The sequence below is a fragment of the Myotis nattereri genome (genome assembly GCF_964212035.1).
Source record: "Myotis nattereri genome assembly, chromosome: 5".
Taxonomy (NCBI): Eukaryota; Metazoa; Chordata; class Mammalia; order Chiroptera; family Vespertilionidae; genus Myotis; species Myotis nattereri.
In genome coordinates, this window is record NC_138080.1 from 41,909,017 (window position 1) to 41,936,107 (window position 27,091).

Sequence of the window (27,091 nt, forward strand, 5' to 3'; positions counted from 1 at the left end):
CGACTAAAGGCTTAGGCCCCCAAGGGATCAGGTCTAAACCGTTAGTTGGACATTCTTAGTGCTGCCACGGAGGTGGGAGAGGCTCCTGCCACCACCACTGCACTGGCCAGCCATGAGCCAGCTTCTGGCTGAGTGGCACTCCCCATATGGAAGTGCACTGACCACCAGGGGGCAGCTCCTGCATTGAGCGTCTGTCCCCTGGTGGCCAGTGCGCATCAGAGCAACCAGTCATTCTGCCGCTCAGTCAATGTGCATATTAGCCTTTTATTATTATTATATAGGATGTCCCTATTTCCCCCCTTTTGCCCCCTCTACCCAGCTCTTGCCCTCCACTTCTCCCTTGCCATCACCATCCTGTTGTCTGTCTCCATGGGTTGTGCATATATTTTCTTTGGCTAATCCCTTCTTTAAGTTCACTTCCTTAAATTTTTATTTTCAGATAAGTGCTTATAACTGCACTATTATATATTTTCTATTATATCATTTAGAATTAAGATTTTTTTTAACTGAATCCTTGTAAATTTTAGCACAATTTAATAAATTATGCTAGAAGCAATTAGGAGATTTTTCATGTAATGCAGATACATTTCAATTAATATTTCATTAATTTTTAATTTTTTAATATTTTAATTTGAAATAATCTCATACATGTAAAAAAAACACTATAAAATACTACAGCATATTATATGTACCCTTCACCCAATTTCTTAGGTGTTAATAATTTAAACATAACCATTATACAACTAACAAAATTTGGAATATATTTTTCTTATAATCTCTTTAATGTTACTTAATCCATTTACTTTGTTTTGTTAATCTTCACCCAAGGATATTTTTCCATTGAATTTTAGAGAGAGTGAAGGGAAAGGGAGAGACACATTGATCAGTTGCCTCCTGCACATGCTTTGATAGGGACTTGGGATCAAGCCAGCAACTGAGGTACACACCCTTGACTGGAATCAAACCTGGGACCCTTCAGTCCACGGGCTAATGCTCTATCCACTGAGCAAAACAGGCTGCAGCTTAATTCATTTACTTTTAATCTATATGTGTCTTTAAAGTGGGTTTTGTTTTTCATTTACCCTCATAATCTGTCTTTTAATTGGTGCATTTATGCCACTGACTTTCAGAGTGCTTACTGATAGAGTTACTACCATATCAGGCGGCTTCTGGGGCCGGCCTGCCTTGCCGCCCGTGACCGGATTGGGTCCCCGGAGGCAAGGCAGGCCGGTTTCTGGGGCTTTTAGGGCCGCCTGCCCTAGACGGCGGCACACTGGTGGCTTGCGCTGTCCCGCCCTGCCTACAGTATGCAAATTAGCTGCAATCTTTGTTGGTTAATTTGCATATCACGCTGATTAGCCAATGGGAGGCATAGCGAAGGTATGGTCAATTACCATGTTTGTCTATTATTAGATAGGATGAATGATAAAGAAAACCAAGACTTCCAAAATCAGAATAGAAAATCAGTGATTACATGACCAACTGCCAGGCCCTCTAATAAGCCTTATAAAGAGAAATGAAACATACAATACAGCTTCTATTCTTAAAACATTTTTGTGTTTCTGTGTACCAACAGGTACCTCAGAATTTTCCTTAATCTAGTAACTATTCTGCATTTATTTAATTTACATCTTTGTATATATGTATTAAAATAAGTGATGCTCTTAATTTGAGATCAAATAATGTTTTTGATGGTGTCTACACAAAAGACATAGTAAAAAGAATTAATTTTTCTGTCCAATTAATTGATTGTATTAGCATTTAAAGATTGCCTTCAGTTTACTATTCTCCAGCCACAGAGAAAGAGGGTAAGGCAGAAATATGGATGCAAAGATATTTATAAAGACTCTAGGATTATCATGGGGTTAAGATAGTTTTTGAATCTCCCTGAATCTGCTTATGAAGAAAAACAACATAACTGAAGATCAAAACAAAAGAGCAAACAAAAAATGAGAAATATTTGTAAAAGTCACAGGCAAGAACACAAGTGGATGAGGAAAACCTTCAACACCCCATAACTTTCAAAGTCTTACCATCTCTCTGGGAGAACACAAGAGAAAGCAAAAAGCAATTGGTGTCTGGTGGACATGAGAAGAGGAAATTAAAAAATATATATATCTTTGTTAATCTGAGTATAGCATCTGTTAGTTGGGTGGGTGTTTCTCAAAACATTTGCAAGAGAGTAAATGATTAGCCATAAAACCAGATTTGAATAGGTTTCCAATTAATTTTTGGATTTTTTCACCTTTTTTTCTTGTTCTTAACTTTTTTCCCAAGCCAATACCCAGATATTCAATTTTAATAACCAGATACATCTCCAAATTTCAAATAAACATATTGTCCCGTAACTATCCTCAGATTAGGGTTATCATTTGTATAATGGACACCTGTTTCTGCTTGCCTGGTAACCTTTTCCCTTCTTTATTTTTTTTAAATATATTTTATTGATTTTAGAGAGGAAAAGAGAGGGGGAGAGAGAAACATCAATGATGAGAGAGAATCATTGATTGGCTGCCTCCTGCACGCCCCTCACTGGGGATCGAGCCCGTAACCCAGGCATGTGCCCTTGGCTGGAATTGAACATGGGCTGACGCTCTATCCATTGAGCCAAACCAGCTAGGGCTCCCTTCTTTCTTTAACAGAACCCAAGTATTTTTAGGAAACTTCTATTCCTCGTTGTGTGCCGTCTTGGTGGAGGCCTCAATCCCGGTGAAGAAAACGGCACATGATTCAAGTTAAACTAATCAAACTCTATCTCCTGGAAATGTAAACCTTGAGCAGAGAAACACAAAGATAGTAAGAGTCTATTAATTTTAACAACTAAATTTCAAAAAGATAAAGGATAGCTCCTGCCACCTAAACCCTAGACCAGTGATGGCGAACCTTTTGAGCTCGGCGTGTCAGCATTTTGAAAAACCCTAACTTAACTCTGGTGCCGTGTCACATATAGAATTATTTTTGATATTTGCAACCATAGTAAAACAAAGACTTATATTTTTGATATTTATTTTATATGTTTAAATGCCATTCAACAAAGAAAAATCAACCAAAACAATGAATTCGAGTGTCACCTCTGACATGCGCGTCATAGGTTCGCCATCACTGCCCTAGATCATAGGCTGGAAGAAGGTGTGATCTGAAAGTAGTACCTCCCAAACTGAAAACAAGAAAAAATTTAAAACAACTTTTCTGGAGGTCTAACTACCAGATGCCAGTGACTATCCTCTACTACCTCATGGCTGAAAAACAGCAACAGAAAACACTGGAGAAAGATCACTTTCTTTTCAGTGCCTAGTAGAGAAATCCCATGACCTTAATGCACTTTCAGATCAGAAAGACCTAGACTCAAATTCCAGCTCTGCCGCCTATTAACTACGTGATCCAGCACCTCTTGGAGGTACCTGGTTTTCTCACCCACTTTTAGAATATGATATATGGACTGGAGATAAATCATATACATATCTGACAAACAGTAGGAAATCAATAAACACAAGGTATTGTTTCTGCTCAATATTCTGGCATTTAAAACAATCATTAGGACCTTGGCCAGGGAGCGCAATTGGTTAGAGCAGTGGTCGGCAAACCGTGGCTCGCAAGCCACATGAGGCTCTTTGGCCCCTTGAGTGTGGCTCGTCCACAAAATACCACGTGCAGGCATGCATGTACAGTGCGATTGAAACTTTGTGGCCCATGCGCATAAGTCGGTTTTCGACCTGGGCGAGTCTATTTTGAGAAAGGTATGTTGAGATGGTTTGGACATATAGAGAGGATGAACGAAAGATAGATGAAACAAGTATACAAGATGAGTGTGGATGGGAGAGTTGGAAGGGGTCGACCTCAGCAAACGTACCTCAATCAGATTGAGGATGTTTTTAGCAAAGGCCAGCTTAGGAGTCCCCTAATTAAGTTAATAACAATGTACCTACCCATATAGTTTAAGTTTAAAAAATTTGGCTCTCAAAAGAAATTTCAATCGTTGTACTGTTAATATTTGGCTCTGTTGACTCATGAGTTTGCCGACCACAGGGTTAGAGCATCATCCCAATACTCTTATGGTTGCAGATTTGGTCCCTGGCCAGGTCATATACAAGAATCAAGCAATGAATGTATAAGTAAGTGAAGCAACAAGTAGATGTTTTTCTCTCTCCCTTCCTTCCTCTGTCCAAAATCAATAAATTAAATAAAAAAGCAACAACACTTACCACTATGCATACTGCCTATTATATTATATTACTATGTGTTATATTACTCATAAGATATTAATCTTAACTAAAAGACTGAAAACATTACAAAAGCGGGGGTGGAATCTTACAAATTTGACTAATGAGCTCTGCTACAACTGTATATTGTGCAAAAATCTTATAGATTTTTAACATATAATGTAATTCATTATAGTTGACATGGACAAAAAAAACCCAAATATCCAAAAAGTATGGTCAATAGCCAACCTTTCCATAACTGAACATTTTACAAATCAAATATCACCAACAATATTTCATAGTTCAAGTATCACCAACACTAAAATATCTCAGCAAGCAGAAGAAACTATCCAATCATTGAGCTATAACTGGCATGCAGTTTTCTTAAAAAAATAACTTTATTAGTAATATTTTATGTCTTTTTTATTTTTCCCCAGAAATAGAACTTTATAAAATTCATGCATATCTACTTAAACACAAATTCATTATATACTAATATCTGTAATCTCAACAAAAAGTTTTTATATTATCTGTAGAAATTAATATTCATTATTATTTAAAGTAATATTTTCACCAATGGGAAAAGAATAGTGTTTTCAACAAATGCTGGGACAACTGACTGTCCTCATGCAAAAGAATGAAGCTGGACCCATACCTCATATCATACATGAAAATTAACTAAAAACGATCATAGACCAAAATGTAAGGGCTAAAACTATAAAACTCTTATTAGAAAACATGAGTAAATCCTTGTGACCTTAGATTAGGCAATGGTTTTGCAGATAAAACACCATACAACTGACAAGTGAAAAAAACAGACAAACTAGATTACATCAGAATTAAAATAATCTTTCCCACCTAGAGGCCACGAACCATTTTATCTGGTGTCAAATAATAAGAATAATGAAACAACTATCTTTATTGAGTACTTTACTGTGTGCTAGACATTGTTCTTAGCACTTTACATGTGTTATTAGCTCATTTAATCTTCACAACCCCAAGAGACAGGTATCACTGTCTCCATTTTATAAATTAGAACAAGGCACAGAGTTAAGAAATACGCCCAAGGGTACAAAGCTAGTAAGTAGTGGAAGAGGGATTCAAACTCAAGTAGTTTGACTTAAAGGTATTCCTTATCACTAAAAAATACTGCCTAGCCGAAACCGGTTTGGCTCAGTGGATAGAGCGTCGGCCTGCGGACTGAAGGGTCCCAGGTTCGATTCCGGTCAGGGGCATGTGCCTGGGTTGCGGGCACATCCCCGGTGGGGGATGTGCAGGAGGCGGCTGGTCGATGTTTCTCTCTCATCGATGTTTCTGACTCTCTATCTCTCTCCCTTCCTCTCTGTAAAAAATCAATAAAATATATTTAAAAAAAAAAAAAAACCCATGGCTTAAAACAACAGCCATTAAAAAAAAAAAAAAATACTGCCTAAAAAATAATCTCATGGTTTATTCGCTTGTATATTTTACGATATCTGGACACTCTCCTTTCCAAATTAGGTGGTGCCTTCTCCCAAAACACTTGTGCCCATGCATTTAGCTTTCAGACAATACAATCCTATCCATCACTATCAATCATCCCACTTTGCCTTTGGTTCCAACCACTTGTCCTATATTATTTAAAATATTGCAATGAAAAATGTTGCAATAGTAATCATGGGCACGGCTTTGCTACCAGCACTCACATCCCTATGCTTTAGCAGAGGTCTGGGACAGTAACACACCCCATTCTCATCTTTAGGTTGTTCCAGACTCAGCTTAGGCCACAGAAATACTGCCTAAAAAGAAAGTGTTAACTGCCTTCCTAATTGTATACTTAAGAAACTGGTTTTCAAACTTGTTTGACTGGCCCATGGCAAGAGCATTTCTCACTGACATAGTATACAGATACATACCTAAGTAAAACCAAAGTTTAGTATACTTACTATTTGGCATATACTCTGACACTTCTACTTTTTTTTTTTTTTTTAATACTAGTCACAAACCCAATCGATTTCATAGCCAACATGTTAAAACCTGAAATTTGACAAATACTTAACTAGAAAATACATTAATGAAATTATCTGCTTTCTCATCAATAAAAATCTTTATATTCCCACCTACTGGCCCTTCTATATTTGGTAAACTGAACTAAAAAAAAGGACTTCATGGTTCCACCCTAGGCTGAGCTTTTTATAAATTTCAAAGCCACATATAGTAAGCAGCCTAAGTCTCTTTTCAAAGGGGAATATCCAAATAATAATTTTACATGAAAAAGTATGTATTTATTCCTAAAATTATTATTACCTCTAGGATTGATCTCAAAACATGTGACAGCAGTGATTCTTATCATTTAAGCCCATAATGAAGATTACTGTCCTATCACACACATATAAAACATTCAATTTTTTTTTTTAATTATGGAAGAAGACAGGCAGAAATCCAAAATCCTACATATTGCCCAACTATCCAGTTTCTTCTGTATATTAAGAGCAGGAAGTCTAGTCCCCAATGTACTTTTTCCCTCCCTCTGTGACCTTACTGATAAGAAATGGTCATCCTGGTGAGGAAGGGAAAGTAAGTGTTGTAAGTTGATAGTGGAAGTTCCAGAATGTTAGCAGACTCCCAAATGAAAGATTAAAAGAGTAATGGCAAGCACCATGACTAGTATTTAGTAGGTGGTCAATTAAATGTCTGCTGGATAAATGAATAGGATAAATGAAGTATGTACTCTTTAAATCTGTTCTGCCATCCAGTCATATTTAACTGCCATCTATTTAAACTGCAAAGACTTGGAAATTAAAGCCAAATCCCGAAGAAGTTGACCAAAGACACAAAACCAGTCAGCAGCAATGCTGAGCCTACTATCACTGTTTTCTTCTCTATTCTATTGCCACCCCAAAATAAAGATACTTCTTAGGTAGAGATAATGAAGTGGGTATTAAAACATCTGTATAATTGCAAAGAAATTCCATATTCATTTATTATCTCTGCATATAAGATGACTTACATATTACATGAGTTTTTTAAATTATGAAATTTGTTCTCTGAAATGGAATGAGAAGTAAATTGACAGAAACTAAAGTAAATCCATTTTTTATCTAATTATGGTTGAAAAGGACTACAAAAGATTACAAATTAAACATGTTTATTAAAAAACAAAAACAAACTTTAAAATACAGTGTAAGCCGCCAGTCTCCTGTGCTTTTGTGTAGGCACAAAGAAAAGACCTCAATGCTGGGAAAAATAGCCAAAGTTACAAACCTAATCTACGTGGCAGATCTGCTCACATTATGAAATCTTGATACACAAAGCATTTATGACTTACGACAAGCCATGAGATGGTATAAAATTAATCATAGTAAAGTGTATGTTATTTTTAGAAAATAGAGCTAAAGATAGTAATCTGAACCAAATTTTATTGAAGATTTTAAACTCATACTGTGGGCAAATAAATTTAAAGACAGGCTTTGAATTATTTTAGAATACAAAGAGTTACTAACATCAAATAAAGAATCTTTATTTTGTTCTTTTAATTTACAGACACTTAGATGAATTAATTTGTAAGAACAGATTTAATTTTCTATTTGGCTAAAAGATTAGAGGTAACAGAAGCACAACAATGACTGGATACTTAAAATCATTTTACAAAGAGTCTACAAAATGTCCTCATGGCAGTAAGAATATCATCTAGCACCTGGATTTCCAAATAATGTGCAAAAAAATGCTAACTACTGATACTTTTAGGAGGGAATAAAAATGAACTAATTCATCTATTATAATAAGAACAAAAAAAAACCTACTTAAATACGTCTCTGAGCTAATGAATGTCAAGAAATGATTTCAAGTACAAACTTAAAAAAAAAAAAAAAAACAGACCTCAAACTTTTATTTCAATAGGAAGGTCACAATTTTTGTGGTTTAAAACTGTTATTTGTCTGGCATTCAAGTTTCCTCTAGAATCGGTACTCTTCTACCTTCCACCTTTCTATATTACCCCTTGTATGACACATTTATACAACAAAACTAATCAGGGAACAACATAAGAGGCATTTATTCCCACCAGAGCACGTACTCATTCTATCCTCTCCCTCACGAACATCATATCAGATTCCCTTGTGTACTTGAAGACGTGGCCTACTTTGAAAACACTTGTCAAAAAGAGACTGATCTCTTCCTCCCATAAAGCCCCAGAGAACATACAGTCTATACCATTCCCTAGAAATTTATTAACTTCCTTGGGGTTTGTTTCTTTGTTTTTAACTTAGGAAGCCTTCTGATGCCCCTTCCAGACTCAAAATGCCAAGTTATTACAGGGATTTATAGTAAGAAGCATGATTAGAGTATGAGCCAAATCTTCTAGATCAAATCCTGACTTTTAACATTTGCTTACCTCCATTTTGTCAACAGAAAAATGGGGGTTAAAACAATACATACTTCACAAGTTTGCAATGAGGAATAAAATGATGTTACACATAAGTGATCTGATACACCTAAAGCACTTAAAACAGTATCTGGCAAACGGTAAATTCTATACTAAGTATTAGCTATTATTAATATTACTATTAGTACCACCATCTTTCTCCACAGCACCAAGTAGTGCTGTATACATACATAAGAGCTCAACTAAATTCTTTGAATGAAACAATTAATAGTGAAATAAGTTTTAAAGATCCCTCAGGGAATAAATGAAGGCAGGCTCAAGACCGAAAAGATCAAATCCAGGATAGGGCCTGGTAGAAGAAGGGATTCATCCCCGGTCCACTCCCACCCCCACAACTAATTAAACTTCATGAACAATTAAGAAGAAAGTCACAGTATAAAACTGACAATCCAAACAAAGCAAGTTTTTTTTTTTCCCTGACAAAAATGACAGAGACTGGTGAGTGGGGAGCAGGAGCGGGCTAGAACGGGTCAATGGGGGAGGGAAATGGGGACTTATATAATACTTTGAGCAATAAAGTTTTTTTAAAAATGAAAGAGACATTTCATGAAAGAACTTGATAGCTTCTGGGTAGGAAATTTACCCCAAAAGATGGCTATTTCTAAAATGTCATAATTTCTAATCTACCAACAATATATTAACTAATTCTATTTTTAATCTACTGACATTTCCAGTTTCTATATTATTCACTTAAGTAGGGAGCTACATCATTTACCATCTCACCTAGAAAAGTAGTATTAAATGTAATTTACTCCACAAAGGTAATCCCTAACTCTAATACTCGGAGTTTCATGTTTACTTTACAGTTTCATACTTCCATTGTCTGCCTCTTTACCTTTTATCAGCCTGAAGATATATTTCGAGTCATTGTTTTGTCCTGATTCAGTTTTCTTGATTTATGTTAGCTGCTTATCTCCACATCTCCAGTTCCTTTGTGTTGACCCATGGCTATAATAGCTTATAAATTATGGAAAACAACCTTTTACCCTCAGATAGTAGGATACTACAGCCTAATTAATAACTGACTCATCGGTACTACAAAGACACAATTTTACATTCAAATAACATTAGCTTATATTAATTGAATAAGTCTCATCAAGGGACAAGGAACCTATTTGGGCTGCCAAGAGAAAGACTGATTTAGACTTAAGCAAGATTCCTAAAGGATTATTTATGAAAATACAATTGACACAAAAAGACTATATTTTAGTAATAACCGTATCAGTAACCATGCCTACTCTCACATATACTTTGGCTTATTTCTTATTATTTGCATGTGTTATACAGAGATGAACTCTATAAGTAAGTTATGTCAAAGACTGTTAAGCTAAACACTGACCATTTAAATTTCTCAAGCCTAGGTCTTTTGGTTTATTATCATCAACAAACAGATGTTGTAATAGCTCAAAGAAAACATAGTTTGTCTTGTTTTACAGTTTAATTACTTATAAATACTGTGACACTTGAACAGTCACCATTCATCCAAGTTGCTTCCTGTTAAAAGAAATCCTTAACAAAAAAAAGATGATGGTAACAGAAAAAAGGAGAGTTAATGCACACACTAAGAAAGGGGCCAACAGCTCTGGGTGGTAAGATTATGAAAAACTTTTATTTTCTTCTTCATTTGATTATTTCCCCAAATGTTCTAAAATTATATATATGTTATTTTACATGTATATGTAATTATATATGTTTCATAAAGAGGGGAACTCTGTACGAGAAGCACAATACTGTATATGTAACATGATCTTGGTGCAGTTCTTCTCAAAATTTGAAAAACAAGTTTTTACTAACAACACAATACTATAGGATATATAATGTTATAGCTGTTCAGAGCCTAAAATAGTATCTAGCAGGCACTGTAACCAATAAATATTTGCTGACTATCTTAACTTTTCAATTCTAATGGAATTTAACACTAAAAAAAAAAAGTGTTGTCAGAACAGAAACTGTATTTTAAATAAAATAGGCTAAATATACTCAGGAAAATCATGACTTCTTTATTTCATAAATATAAGTTTGGTTAAACCATAAAATGAGTTTATAATAGTAGGCAGTAAACTAACATGGCTCATAAAGTCACCTAAGATAGTTTTCTTTAGGGTCAATTTTTTTTCTAGAACAATTGCCAACAGCCTAGTTTTAGTATAACCAGTTTAAGAAAAATGAATAAAAAGCAGTTTAAATTAACATGTTGGGTGTTTTTCTAGTTTTTACAAACTATTAACTTTCATTTTTTCTGATGTATAAAAATTACCCTAAATTTTTTTATCATATCAATTTTTAAAAGCTACCTGTGTAAGACAATGTAGTTAATCAGTTGAAATGCATATTAAATGGAAAATATTAATATAAAAATGTGTTCATCTTTACTGTCATTTCAGTGTTCTAAAATGCTAGTCAGCTTTTACTATAAATTTACTTGTGGAGTGAAAGCTACATGGTAATTGGCAGCAGCTGAAGTATAATGGTACACAGACACACACTTGATTTCTCTGTATAAAATAAAGGAAACCAGTTTTCCGAAGGAAGAAAAACATTATTTTTAGGTGCCAATCAACACTACATTAGTTAACTGTAAAAGCGGATTAATTCATTTTCCCAGTTAAACAGAAAGAGGATTTCACACAGAAGATGGAGTCGGAGTCCGATGTGATCTGAAGCAGTACTAATCTGCACAGAGAAAACAATCCAGGACTACAGAACATTCAGAAGGTTGTATTTGCCCCTAGCTAACAACCCAGGCCAACTAAACAACATACTGCAGTATTTAAAGGACAACCAAGAACCTGTTTCAATTAGAGAACCGCCCAGCCGCATGCAAAACATACCCACAGTGGATTCAGAGCAAGGGGATGATATTACCTCTTTTATGTAATTCCCTCAGGGGAATATAGTCTCCTCCCCCGTCATAAGGCAAATAAGGATCAGAAGAAGCATCCATGATTAGAATTTTTAAAAAGAAGAAGAAAAAGAAAAGCTTGCTAGCTTAAAAAGACAGTGGCATTTCCTCCACCCCTGCTGCAGCAGGCAAGGGAGATGCCATATTTGATGAGGGTTAGAACTGTATGTAGTTCGACTCGCTAAAGCAACTGTGTTCTTCCACAGTGGATGATGTCATCAAAGGGAAATTATTGCAGCCTGGTTGCTAGTGGCTACAATCTAGCAAGGCTTAGAGGCGGAGCAGCCTTCTTAACCAGGTCCTGCTACATATGATGATGACTAAGCTCCAAGTATAACAGACAAAACTGGTTTGAGAATTTTAAAGCATTCACAATAGAGCTTCTATAGCGTCAGTGGCAACTACAGTAAGACAACAGAGCATTATTTCTTTTTGATTTTAAGATAAATATACAGGGGAACAAAGCATTTAATAGAGATGTGAAAAGGAAATTCTGATGTAGACAATGCCCCTTTTCATTTATAATGTAGAAAAAAGGGAGCAACACTCTAAGGTTGTGTGATTTTATAATATAAGGGTACTAATTTTTATATAGTAATGTCAGGTGAGTCATAAAGAACTAGAACATATCAAAGTCTTCAAGAGACTTGGTTTTAAAAGTCAACTTTTAATTATGTAAAATGTACTTCAGACTTCTACTGTGGGTTCAGAAAATTTAGTAACTGAGCAGTTGAATAATATTTTATCTCACTAATCCCATTCAGCAGCCTCTTGTTTCCTTCTTTCAAGAACTAACCAGTAAGACATTCCACCTTTTCAAAATAAAGAAAACATATTAACATAATAAGTAATTTGGCTATTGCTTGTGAAACAATGCATAAACAGATTTAGTAGGTAGGAGATTTTTCTATCTTCCTACTTGTCTTATCTCACAAATATTTTGTGCTTTAAAAAAAGGCTTTTAGTAAAATGTGTCTCAAAAGGTAATCTTTACTGGAAAATTTTATGAAATTCATAAATAAAGCAACTCTTTGTTTCAAAATGTCATTAAAAAAAAAGCTGATGCTCATAATTTGTACAGCTACTTTTAAGGTGCCTCTAGACTACGACATTCTCCTTCTGAAATAGCAATATTGTTGCAGTGCCACTAAATAAAAATGTACTATTCCTTAGGAGCAATTGGGGTTCCATAAAATTTATTTTCCTAAGTATTGAATGAGCCAACCTCTGAGGTCCACTCCAATTCAAGGCATTTATATGAGAACTGGGGTAATAAAAAATGAGAGGAGTCACATTTTAGTTATTTGAGGTATTTTTTAATTAGGATAAATAAAGTATTTATATTTAAAAAAGTGAGAACATCAGAAAGACAGATCTTCTCGTAAAATCCCACCTAGGATTTGAGGAAAAGGGTTTAGGAAAGGAACACAGACTAGAATTCATACCATAAAATCTAATTCTGATTCTGGCTATTAATATGATTTGACCATGTGAGTTTTTTTGTTTTTTTGTATTTTTTAAATTTTCTTAGAAATAATTTTTGTAAATAAGGAAAGCTTTACCAAAGAACTAAATTTACTACATCAAATTTAGTCCTTTGATAAAGTTCTACTATTATAAAACTTTTAAAAACTATATGCTATATGACATTCATAAATAATTTAATTTCTATGATACTATTTCCATTCTTTCATGCCTTTATATAAAATGAAAATCTAACTACAAGTTTTCCTGGTATTTGTGGACACTCTCTTGTTTTCCCTGACTTACAACTTGGTCACAAAGGAAAAATGAAAATGATAGCTAGCACTAGCTAGAGGGGGAAGAATACCTTTCCTATAAAATATATTGTATTTATTATAAGTAAAAGTATTTTTATCATAATTTTTAATTATTTTTAGTTAACAAAAATTGTATATGTGTACATGTATATACAATATATAAATTGTATGTATTTTTATAGAGTTCAATTTAGAATGCAACACACCAAACTCAACATTTGTTATCACTGAGGAAGGAATGAGGTCAAGTGGAGAGGATCATGGCACATTTAGTTTTTACTTTATAAAGTTCCACACTGTTTTAAATTTTTAAGCAAATATATATTTACTTTTTTGCATAGATATATTACTTTAATAATAAGAAATCTGAAAATTTTTTACATTTCAAAAGTAAACAAATCTCATGTTTATGGGATCCATGGCTGCCACTTATAAGAATTATTACAGGCTACAGTGCTTTATAATTAGACTTTAGAAAAGGATAAAGGCTGGAAGGTGTGGCAAAAGAGGACTTTGACACAGATTAGGTATTACCAGATTAACAAACTAAATTACAATTAGAGTGGGGCTCAAGTAGAAAGAGAAGACAAAGACAAATTCCTAGGTACAGCGGGTGGGGGGGTGGGAGGGATGTTCAGGAAGGAACTTCTGAAGAACAAAAACACTAAAGTGGCAGCGCAAAAAATTTAGAAGGGAAAGAGATTTCTACTTCCAAATGCACGCTAGATTCTAATTTCAACTTGATGTGGGATACTGGCTAAATCACAACCTCTATGAGGTATATAAATCAGGGAGGCAGAACAGATGACTACAGATGACTAGGATATCATAACTAAATATACACAACATATGACTATCGTATTATAATGTTCAAATTTTAAGTCCTTCCTAACACACATGATCCAAGAAACCTATAACAGAATTACTTTAAAAATGTTTTTTCCTAACTACCAATTTACAAGAAATATAGAAAACACAGAAAAATGTTAAATGACAGCTCAGGAACACAATCAGGAAAACCCAAATTAGGAAACAAATGATGTGATTTCTTCAACAAACAAGTAGCAAGGAAAAAAAGGAAGGGAAAGGGTTATACAATTAAAAACAAAACAAATAGCTCTGGCCAGTAAGCGCAATCGTTAGCATATCAGCCCAAAGACATATTGGTCAAGCGTTTGAATCCCAGTCAAGGGCATGTATCTGGGTTGCAGGTTCAACCCCAGCTCCGGTAGGTGGTGGCACATGCAGATGGCAACCAATTAATGTGTCTCTCTCACATCAATGTTTCTCCCTCTCCCTTCTCCATCTTCCTCTCTTTGAAAATCTATCCTCGGGTAAGGATTAACCAAAATAAATAAATAAATAAATAAAAACAAAAGAAAAAGACTTAAAAGATATATCAAGCAATTTCAATGTACAAGTTTTTTATGAAACAGTTTGGGAAATGTGAAATACACAATATATTTTAAGGAATAATTCATATTTTAGATGTAATAACCTTAAAGGAATTCTTTATTTTAAAGATACAAAAATGAAATATATATGCATATAGTCAAAGAAAAGCCAGAGCTGGACTATAGTTAATTAAAAAAGTAACAAGAGATTTTATTCAGGATTATTGAAATGGGCGGTAAGAGACCGAAATATACTAGTAGAACTCGGCTCAATTCCCAATACAACATGGAAGTGGGAATTTATAGCCAAGAGGGAATTAGAAGGTTTGTCAATAAAAAATTACTAAGGATTTGGACATAGGATGTTAGGATTATAAAATTAGCTTGGGAGTCTTCCTTCTCTTGTGTCTTTTGGAATAGCTGGAGAAAGATAGGTGTTAGTTCTTTGAATGTTTGGATAAATTCACCTGTGAAGCCATCTAGTCTAGACTTAATATTTGTTGAAAGATTTTTTTTTATTACTGCTTCAATTTTATTAGTTGTGATTGGTCTTTTCTGATTCTTCCTGATTTAAATTGGGAAGATTTGGAAGATTTCTAGGCGTTTATCCATTTTAACCAGATAAAGACACTACAAAGAAAGAAAATTATAGACCAATACCCTGATGAACATAGATGCTAAAATCCTCAACAAAGTATTAGCAAACTGCATCTAGCAATATATTAAAAAGATCGTACACCATGATCAACTAGGATTTATTCCGGGGCTGCAAGGATGTACCAATATTTACAAATCAATAAACATGATAAAGCAAATAAACAAAATGAAGGATAAAAACCACATGATATCAATAGATGCATTGGATAAAATCCAGCACCCATTTATGACTTTTTAAAAAAGCTTCTGCACAGCAAAAGAAACCATCAACAAAACAATAAGAAAGCCCACTGCATGGGAGAACATATTTGCCAATGTTACCACCGATTAGGGTTTAATCTCCAACATTAATAGGGAACTCATACAACTTAACAAAAGAAAGATAAACAACCCAAACAAAAATGGCAAAGGACCCAAATAGACCCCTTACAAAAGAGGACATACAGAAGGCCAAGAGACATTTGAAAACATGCTCAAAGTCATTAATCATCCAAGAGATGCAAATCAAAACAATGAGGTACCACCTCACACCTGTCAGAATGGCTATCATCAACAAATCAACAAACGACAAGTACTGGAAAAGATGCAGAGAAAAAGGAACCCTCTTGCATTGCTGGTGGGAATGCAGACTGGTGCAGCCACTCTGGAAAACAGTATGGAGTTTCCTAAAAAAAACTAAAAATGGAACTACCATTTGACCCAGTGATCCCACTTCTAGGAATATATCCCAAAAAACTAGAAACACCAATCAGAAAGGATATATGCACCCCTATGTTCATAGCACACAACTTATAATAGCTAAGATTTGGAAACAGCCTAAGTGCCAATGAGTGGATTAGAAAACTATAGTACAGCTAGCTACACAATGGAGTACTACGCTACTGTAAAAAAGAAGGAACTCTTACCATTTGCAACAGCATGGATGGAACTGGAGAGCATTATGCTAAGCAAAATAAGACAGTCAGAGAAAGCTAAATATCACATGATAAATACCACATTATATGCAGAATATAATGAACAACATAAACTGATGAACTAAAATAGATCGAGAGACAGAGAAGCATCAAACATACCATCCAGCTTTAGGGGGAAGGTGGGGGGAGGGGAATGTTGAGATCAACAAAAGGACTTGTATGCATACATATAAGCATAACCCATGGACAGTCAGTAGGGTGGGCGAGGACATGTGCTGGGGGATGGGAACAAGCGGGGAGATGCCAATGGGGGAAAAAGGATTCATATGTAATACTTTAAACAACAAAGAATTTTAAAAAAAAACCTCTCAGAAGACTGGGAATAGAGGGAATATACCTCAACATAATAAAGGCAATAAATAAATAAATACATGAATAAATAAATGCCATATATGACAAACCCAGAGCCAACATTATACCCAATGAGCAAAAACTACAAATGTTTCCCTTAATATCAGAAAGAAGACTGGGATGTCCAAATTCACCACTCTCATCCAACATAGTATTGGAAGGCCTATCCATAGCAATCAGACAAGAAAAAGAAATAAAAAATATTCAAATTGGAAAGGAAGAAGTAAAACTGTCATTATTGCAGATGGCATGGGAGATCCCTAAAGATTCCACCAAAAAACTACTAGAATGGAAAAAAAAAATTCAGTAAAGTAGCAAGAGACAAAATAAATGTCCAGAAACTTGTTGTATTTTTATACACCAACTAGTGGCCCAGTGCACAAAATTCGTTAACGTGGGGGGGGATGTCCCTCAGCCCAGCCTGCACTGCCTGCACCCTCTCCAGTCTGAGACCCCTCAGGGGATATCCAACTGCTAGTTTAGACCTGATCCCACAAGGCCTAAACCGGCAGTTGGACATCCCTCTCACAATCCGGGACCTCTGGCTCCTAACTGCTCACCTGCATGACTGCCTGATCGCCCCTAACCACTCTGCCTGTCAGCCTGCTCACCCCCAACTGCCCCCCTTGCCAGCCTGATCAACCCCAACTGCCCCCCTGCTCATCCCCAACTGCCCCCCCCACCGGCCTGATTACCCCCAACTGCCCCCCACTGCCGGCCTGCTCGCCCCCAACTGCACCCCCCCACTGGCCTGATCACCCCCAACTGCCCTCCCCTCCTGGTCTGATCACCCCTAACTGTCTCTGCCTCGGCCCTGCCACCATGGCTTTTGTCCGGAAGGATGTCCGGAAGGTCTCCCGGTCTAATTACCGTATTACCCTTTTATTAGTATAGATAATGAATTATCAAAAGGAGAAACTAAGAAAAGAACCCCATTTACAAGTGAATCAAAAAAATAAAATACCTAGGAATACCTTTAATAATGATGTAAAAGACCTGAACTTGGCAAATTAAAAGACACTGAAGAAGATACAAATAAGTGGAAGTATATACTGTGCTCATGGGTAGAAAGAATTAACATCATTAAAATGTTTATACTACCCAAAGGAGTTTACAGATTCAACTCAATTCCTATGAAGATACCAATGGCATATTTCATACCACAGGAACAAATATTCCAAAAATGTATATGGAACCAAAAAAAAACCCCGAATAGCCACAGCAATCTTGCGAAAGAAGATCAAAGTTGAAAGAATCATGCTACATGATATCAATCTACACTACAAAGCCATAATAATCAAAACAGCATGGTACTTGCAAAAAAATGACATATAGCTCAATGGAACAGACTATAGAGCCCAGAAATAAACCCACACCTTTAAGATCAATTAATATTTGGCAAAGAAGGCAAGAACATACAATGGGTAAAGACAGCCTATTCAAGAAATGTGTTGGGAAACTGGACAGATTCATGGGGACAAAATGAAATTAAACCACCTTATTATACCATACAAAAGAGTAAACTCAAAATGGATTAAAGACTTAAATGTAAGACTTGAAAGCATAAAAATCCTAGAAGAAAACATAGGCAGTAAAATCAAACATTTCTTGTAGCAATATATATTTTCTTTTTTAAAAATTAAATTTATTGGGGTGGCATCCTAGCTAAGAGAGAAGGAATATGCAAATTGACTGTCACACCATCACAAAGATGGCGGAGCCCACAGAGGAGGCAGGGTTTCTGTAACACAAGATGGCTGCACCCACAGCGGACGCTGAGTTCCAGTAACGAGCCTTAACGAGCAATCAGCAGGGACCTGAGGCTGCATGGCGCTGGGCTGGGGCGGGGGACCTCATGCTGTGCCCCCCACCCAGCGGGGCTTGACGGGGGACCACAGGCCATGCCACCCACCCTGGTGCCGGGCTGAGGGACCTCAGGCCGCGCCCCCCACCCTGGCGCTGGGCTGTGGGACTGAGGGTGCACCCCCAACCTGGCGGGGCTTGACAGGGGACCTGAGGCTTTGCCCCCCATCCAGCGCTGGGCCAGGGGCCCTGAGGCTGTGCCCCCCACCTGGCTGCGCCCCCTGCCTGGCGGGGCTTGACAAGAGTGGGGTCAGCCAGGTCTGGATCTCAGGCGATTTTGAGGCACTGCGGGTGGGCGGGGGATTTGACTCTGGGTCCCGCAGCACACCCCAGACTCTGACAGGAGGAAGATTTTCATATACATTTTACTAATTTTCTTTCATCTCTGATACTTCTATTATAGAGAAAGGGCAAATAGCAATACTAAAATATTTCCTCTAATTAATCCCTTTTTAATGTTCACGAATTTCATGCACCGGGCCACTAGTTGGTTAATAAGATACATAGATTTCAAATGTACATTTCCATGATACATGATCTTTATATTGCACTGTGTGCCCTCCACCCAAAGGATATTTTTTCTGATATATATCCTCAGGCAAGGGAAACAAAAGAAAAAAATAAACAAATGGCACTACATCAAACTAAAAAGTTTTTGCACAGCAAAGAAAACCATCAACAAAATGAAAAGACAATCCACTGAATGGGAAAACATATTTGCCAATGATACATCTACAGCATGGAACAGACTGATGAATCTCATCCAAAATGTATAAAGAACTTATAAAACTCAACACCAAAAAGACAACAATCCCATTAAAATATGAGCAAAGGACCTGAATAGACAGACACTTCTTCATTGATGACAAAAAGATAGCCAATTGGTATATAAAAAAATACTCAGCACCACTAGTTGTCAGAGAAATGCAATTAGATATCATCTCACACCTGTCAGAATGGCTATCATCAATAAATTAACAAACAGCTGTAACCGGTTTGGCTCAGCAGATAGAGCGTCGGCCTGCGGACTAACGGGTCCCAGGTTCAATTCCGGTCAAGGGCATGTACCTTGGTTGCGGGCACATCACCAGTGGGAGGTGTGCAGGAGGCAGCTGATCGGTATTTCTCTCACATCGATGTTTCTAACTATCTCTCTAGCCTTCCTCTCTGTAAAAAAATCAATTAAAAAAATATTTTTAAAAAATAAATTAACAAACAAGTATTGGTGAGGGTAAAAAAATGAAACTCTGTGCATTGTTGGTGGGATTGGTGCAGCCAATGTGGAAAGCAGTATGGAATTTCCTCAAAAAATTAAAAATGAAACTGCTGAATGACCCAGCAATTCTACTTCTGGTAATACATCCAAAGAAATCCAAAACACTAATTTGAAGGAAGAAGATGCACCCTTATATTCACGGCAGCGTTATTTACAATAGTCAAGATTTGGAAGCAGTGCAAGTGTCCATTAGTAGATGAGGGGATCAAAAAACTGTTATACCTTTACACAATGAACTACTTACTCAGCCAAAAAAAAAAAGAAGGAAATCTTACCCTTGGTGACAGCATGGATGGACCTGGAGAGCATTATGCTAAGTGAAATAAGCCAGCCAGAGAAAGACGAAGACCATGATTTCATTCATGTACAGAATCTAATGAACAGAATGAACAAGCAAGCAAAATAGTGACAGACTCATAGAGAGCAGGCTAATGGATGTCAGAGGAGGCGGGTAGGTAGAGGGTGTTGGGGTTGAACAAAAAAAAATTTTTAAGCTCTAGAGTGTCAGCCTATGGACTGACGAGACCCAGTTTGATTCCGGTAGAGGGCATATACCTTGGTTGTAAGTTTCTCAGCCCTGGTCAGGGTACATGCAGGAGGCAACCAATCGATGCGTTTCTCTCATGTCAATGTTTCTCTTTGTCTTTTCCTCTCTTCCACTACTCTCTCTAAAAATAAATGGGAAAATATCCTTGAATGAGAATTAAAAAATAAAAATCTTTAAAGAAAAAAAATGCTCATGGACACAGACAATAATGTGGTGACTACTGTGGTGGAGGGAGGAAGGTAGAGGAGGGCATAGGGGAGATAAATGGTGATGTACGGAGTATCACATGATCTCACTCATATGTTGAATTTAATGAACAAAATAAACTGATGAACAAAATAGATCCAGAGACACAAAAGCATGGGACAGACTGATGAATCTCAGAGGGAAGGTGGGAGGGGGAGAGAGATTATCCAGGGAACACATATGCATACTAGAGGCACGAAATTCGTCAAGAGCAGGCCTTCCTTCCCCGGCCGCCGGCACCCAGAACCCAGGCTTCCCTCGCAGAGGAAGGCCCCGTCCACCCGCCACAGCCCATCAGTGGGTGGCCAGGGCCTCCCTCCTTGGGGCGATCGTGGGACCCCCTGATTGACTGCACCACCAGCAGGTGGCCTGGGCCTCCCTCTGTGGGGCAATCATGGGGCGATGGCCAGGCCCCCAACCAATCGCATCGCACCTGCCTTGGCTGGCCTGGCTCCAGTGGATGTCATAGCATGGTCCCGGGTGGTCATCCGGATGGCCGTTCCACTGTTCGGCTGATCAGTCGATTTGCATATTACGCTTTTTTATATAGGATATGCATAGCCCATGTACATAGACAATAGTGTGGTGAAGGCCTGGGAGGGGCGGGTATGGGTGGAAGAGGGTCAATGGGGAAAAAAAGGACATCTGTAATACTTTCAACAATAAAGATAAAAAAGGGACACCCAGCAGTTGTGGCTCAAGTGGTTAGCGACAACCTATGAAGACCACAATTTGATTCGCGGTCAGGGCACAGTGTCTAGGTTGTGGGCTTGGCCCCCCGGTAGGAGGCCTGCAGGAGGCAGCCAATCAATGATTTTCTCTTATCATTGACTTTCCTATCTCTGTCTCCCTCTGTTCCTCTCTGAAATCAATAAAAATATTTTTTTTAAGGGAGGATAAACGATGAAGGAAAGACAGTTGACTGGGTGAACAAACAATACAACATATAGATGATATATTATAGACCTGTACACTTAAAACCTATATAATGTTATTAACCAAATGTCACACCAAGAAATTCAATAAATAAAATTTTTAAAAAATTACTAAGAGAACCTGGCCAGGTGGCTCAGTTTGTTGGAGTGTCATCCCATACACCAAAAGGTTGCAGGTTCGATTACCCAACAGGACACATAACTAGGTTGCGGGTTTGATCCTTTGATGGGGCGTATATAAGAGGCAACCAATAGATGTTTCTCACATTGATGTTTCTCTCTCTCACCCTTTCTCTCTCTCTAAATACCAATAAAAAAACATATCCTCCCATGAGGATTGAAAAAAAATTACTAAGGAAATATCTGGGGTAAGAGGAGGTGGGGAGGTTCTGGCTAAACAGTCCTGATAGGATTCCTGCTATAAGGCAGACAAGGGTGTTACTACCTTGAGGATGGTGGAGGATGAGGATCCAGGAGGGTGAGAAGGGTGGGAGATTCAGGCTAAACCAACTTTACCGAATTCTTACCAAAACTGAGCACTCTATACTAATAAAAGCCTAGGTGGTCCTCGCGCCCTCAGGCGTGACATCATCACAAGACGGCTACCACAAGATGGCCACATGCACAGTGGAGGTGGGGTCCAGCGGCCATTCCACGTGGTGAGGCCTGGGAGTCCTGCAGCTCCGTGTGGTGCGGAGGAGGCCAGTCCCGGTGTCTCTGCCACCTTGCGTGGAGGAGGCGGGTCCAGGTGGAGGAGGCAGTTGTGGGCGATCAGGCCGGCAGGGGAAGGCAGTGTGGGCAATCGGGCCAGCAGGGGAGGGCAGCTGAGGGCAATCAGGCCGGCAGGGGTGGGCAGTTGGGGGTAATCGGACTGGCAGGGGAGAGCAGTTGTGGGCGATCAGGCTGGCAGGGGAGGACAGTTGGAGGCGATCAGACTGGCAGGGGAGCAGTTAGGCATCAATTAGGCTGGCAGGGGAGCAGTTAGGGGGCAATCAGGCTGGCAGGCAGAAGCAGTTAGAGGCAATCAGGCAAGCAGGCAGGCGAGCAGTTAGGAACCAGCAGTCCCAGATTGTGAGAAGGATGTCCAACTGTGGGATCGGGCCTAAACTAGCAATCAGACATCCTCCAAGGGGCCCCAGATTGGAGACGGTACAGGCCGGGCTGAGGGAGACACACACACACACACACACACACACACACCCATGCACAAATTTCATGCACCGCCTCTAGTACTAAATAAAACAAGTCCAAAGTGAGACACCTAATTGGGAAGAGAATTCAGAGGTGCCTGACTAAAGTTTGATCAAGGAGAGACTTTATCAGTATATCTATCTAAAATGATACAATGTTTCAGATTTATTTCAAAATAATTGGGAGAAGGAAGTAGAGATGAAACAAAATTGACCATGAGTTGGTAATTATTTAACCTAAATGATAGGAACAAGAACGCACATAATATTCCCTATACATGTATTTAACATTTTCTATAATAAGAGCATTCTTTTTTAAAAATGCCAATGAATATAATCACTTGTATGAGATAAATATTAACAAAAATTATATCCTTTACTCCTCAAAGTAAATATATTACTCTTAAAAGTGTCAGATTAACTGTAGCTTACCCATTAAGTATAGGTGCTTTACAATTATATTGGAACACTCTGTATGACATTAAACTTTAGAGTTGTCTGTCCTCTTCCCTAAGCAAAAGCATGGGGGGTTGGGGGGGAGAAGAGAAATAGCAAAACTTTCAAGGAGAACAACAATCAAATCATACTACACAGTTACTGCAGCATAAAAAAAAGAGGACTTAGGAATTCTCAAAATTGACAAGCCAGAAAATAAATAGAAAAAACAGAATGGTTTTACAATATTCATCCCTCACAAACATATGCCATTTTAGCTCTCAACATGATTACAAGAGTCTCAACTAAAACACATGGATACAGAAAGTATGAAAGTAAAAGGATTGAAAAAATGTTGCGTGCAATCCCTAAACCCAAAGAAAATTTGGGAGCTATACTGATATCCAAGGAGGCTTGAAAGAAAGTATACTTGGAAAATAGAGTCACTTCATAATAAAAGTAATGTGGTTCAGTTCACAGGAAGATATAACCTAACAACATGAGATCAAAGTATATACAGCAAAAATTTACAGAATGACAAGAAACGGTAATACGTAAGTCTACAGATAAATATTAATGCATCATTATCATATACTTGATAGAAACAAACAAGGAGAAACATAGTTAAGTGAAAAAAAAGAGTTCATCAGAATATTAACAGATTTTACCTAATGGGTATATAGAGAATACCATTAACCAAAAATTTCATATTATATACTCTTCTATAGCATACATGGAACATATACAAAAATAGACTTTTTCCTAGGCCACAATGCAAGTCTTAAAAATTTTGAAAATGTTGATATTACACAATGTATATTCTTTGACAGCAATGTAATAATGTTGTAAACCCATTAAAAATAAAACCAGAAATTCTTCATAGGCTTGGAAATTATGAACTACATTTCTAAATAACCTATAAGTATAAACAGATATCATTATGGAAGTTAGATGGATTTTTAATTGGTGACAACAGTAATAAGCATCTGGAAGGAATTAGCTTTAAATATATTTACCTGAAAAAAGGCTAAAACTTAAAGAATTACTTCAAAAAGTTAAAAAAAAAGTTACAGGAAAATAAATCCAAAGAATTTAGAAGGAATTAAGAACAGAAATTAATAAAACAGAAAACAAATACATAATAGAAAAGAACAACAAAGGCAAAAGTAGTTCACTGGGAAGATTAATGACTGATAAATCTAAACGAACACTGATTATTAAGGGGTGGAGAAGAGAGGGAGAGAAAAGAAGAAGGGCACAACCAACCATTAGCAGCATGACAAAGTCATTATCATGACCGCAGAACCTACAGTCACTAAAACAATTTCATGCTAATAAATTTTTTAAATAAAAAGAATGATTTTTTAGACAAGTACAACTTACCAAATTGATCTAAAAAGAAACAACATTAAGAATAGTGCTAAGCTGACTTGGTTCAGTGGTTGAGTGTCGACCTATGAACCAGGAGGTCATGGTTCGATTCCTGGTCAGGGCACATGCCTGGGTTGCAGGCTGGATCCCCAGGTAGGGTGGGTAGGAAGCTGCCTATCAATGATTCTCTCTCATCACTGATATTTCTATCTCTCTCCCCATTTCCCTTCCTTTCTGAAATCAATAAAAACATTTTTTTTTAAAAAAAGAATAGTGCTATAACCATTAAATAGCTTGAAACATAATTTAAAAGCTTAATCCAAAGAAAATTCTAAACCAAGAGTTTCATTCACAAATTCTACCAAAATTTAAGGAAGAAATAATAATGCCAATGTTACATAAACCCTTCTAGAGACTAGAAAAAGACATCAGTACAACTGACTTTGAAGGGAGTGTAACTTTGGTAACAAAACCTAATAAGGACAAAGAAAAACTATCAGCCAATCTCAGTTATGAAAATATATGCAAAAATCCTAAATAAAACATAACCAAATCAAATCCAGCAATTTACAAAAAATAATACATTAATATATCTGAAAATCAACTAAAGTTAGAAAAAAAGGACTAAATCAGATAATCATCTCAAAAAATGGAAGGAAAATAATAAATTCAACATCCATTTATTATTTAGTATATTCTTAATTAAGAATAGGTGTTGAGCCTATTTAATCTGATAAAAGGTAACACCAAAGTCCAGATTAAACATCATCCTTAAAACTCTGAGGTAATACTTAATGGTGAAACTTTAGGGTCAGAACAAGACAAAAGATGCCTGTAATCATCATTTCCATTCAACAATTTACTAGAGCCAGCTGAGCAAAGCAAGGGGGACTGGGGAGGAGAAAGCTATAAAGATTAGGAAGCAAAACTGTCACTATTTGCCAATGATATGACAATATTCTTAAAAGCCATCATAAATAAATCATTAGAACTAATAAGCTATAACTTCTTAAAAATCAATATTCAAAAATAATCTTTCAGCCCTAGCTGGTTTGGCTCAATGGGTAGAGCGTCAGCCTGCAGTCTGAAGGGTCCTAGGTTCGATTCCGGCCAAACGCACATGCCTGGGTTGCAAGCTCGATCCCCAGTGGGGGGCATGAAGAAGGCAGCCAATCAATGATTCTCTCTCTCCCTCTCCCTTCCTCTCTTAAATCAACAAAATATATATATTTTCTTCCAAGGAATTTCCTCTAAATGTCAGTATTTTAGAACTGTTTAAACAGATCCATAGACTCCCTTTAATTTTATGTATTTACTTCAGCTTATAATTTTATAGGCTTAGCTCATAACTACTGAGACTTTTTCAACTGAAATTCTTAATTAGAAGCACAACATAAAACATAATTTACCCAACTATTTTCTCAGTTCTCCCAGAAAAGTTCACAGATAAAAGCCCTTAAGATGGAGGGCCCTTTTCTCTCTCTCTCTCTCTTTCTTTCTCTCTCCCTCTCTCCTTCCTGCTCCTCACTCTCTCTCTCAAATCAACTTAAAAAAGTTTTTTAATTTATCATAGCTGAAATTATCATGACTTTGCCACATGGAATAAAAGTTTTAGATCGTCTGTTAATCATTTATATCTTCTAGCAAATACAAAATTATTTTCAAAAAAGTCTCTAGTGTTGGGTTAACTAGTTATCCATATAGGAAAAAAATGAATCTGAACCCCTAACTCATATCACATATAAAAGTTAATTTCAGATAGATTATAAATTTAAGTGTGAAAGATACAAAAAAATAAAACTTCTAAAAGAAAATGGGAAAGGATCTTTATGACCTTGAAGTGTGGGAAGATACCTTAAAACAAAAACACAAAAGAGGAAAAGATTCACTGGATTTCATTAAAAGCGATAACATACTTATCTGAAGATGCCAGAAAGAGAATGAAAGGGCATACTACAGAAAGAGAAGAAATTGCAATGCATATATGTGACAAAGGACTCATAATCAGAGTGCATAAAGAACTCAAAAACTAGTCAAAAATACCAAAATACCAAAGCACTTCTAAAGAGGCGATCTAAAAAGCCAATGAACAAACAAAAGGCACTTCAACTCACAAGCCATCAGGCAAACGTAAATTAAAATCAAAACTCAAGACTACTGCAACTACACTAAAATAGCCAAAATTTTAAAAACTGATTATATCAAGTATTGGTGAAGATGTAGAACAACTGGAACTCTCACACAGGACTGGTAGAATGTACTTGCTACAACCACATTGGAACTATCTCTGACAGCATCTGATAGCACTGAGATCCACATACCCTGTCATCTAAGAATTCCATTCCAAGACATAAATTCCAAAGAACTGTGTACATAATGTCCACTAAAATACATGCACATGAAAATTCACAGCAGCATTATTATTTTATTAGAAGCCCAGATCACCTTTGAACTTACTGGCATCAGAGCCTATTATCTTTCTATGCCTCTAGGTCTTAGAGTCTAGGATCACATGTCTTTGGACTAGTGAATGTCCTGGTAACTAGT

At 36.9% G+C, this 27,091-nt stretch overlaps 1 protein-coding gene across 4 annotated transcripts in view; it reads right to left on the reverse strand.

The window, feature by feature from the left end:
• CLCN3 (chloride voltage-gated channel 3) overlaps positions 1-27,091 on the reverse strand; it is an 88,843-nt gene that overhangs the window by 43,530 nt on the left and 18,222 nt on the right. For 2 of the 4 annotated variants that reach the window (XM_081090936.1, XM_081090934.1), the window contains exon 1: positions 11,488-11,728. The exons of the other annotated variants lie outside the window; for them this stretch is intronic. In XM_081090936.1, the coding sequence (XP_080947062.1) occupies positions 11,488-11,566 (79 nt within the window). In that variant the 5' untranslated portion in view covers positions 11,567-11,728. Of the gene's footprint in view, positions 1-11,487; positions 11,729-27,091 lie in introns of those variants that run through there. 4 annotated transcript variants of the gene reach the window in all.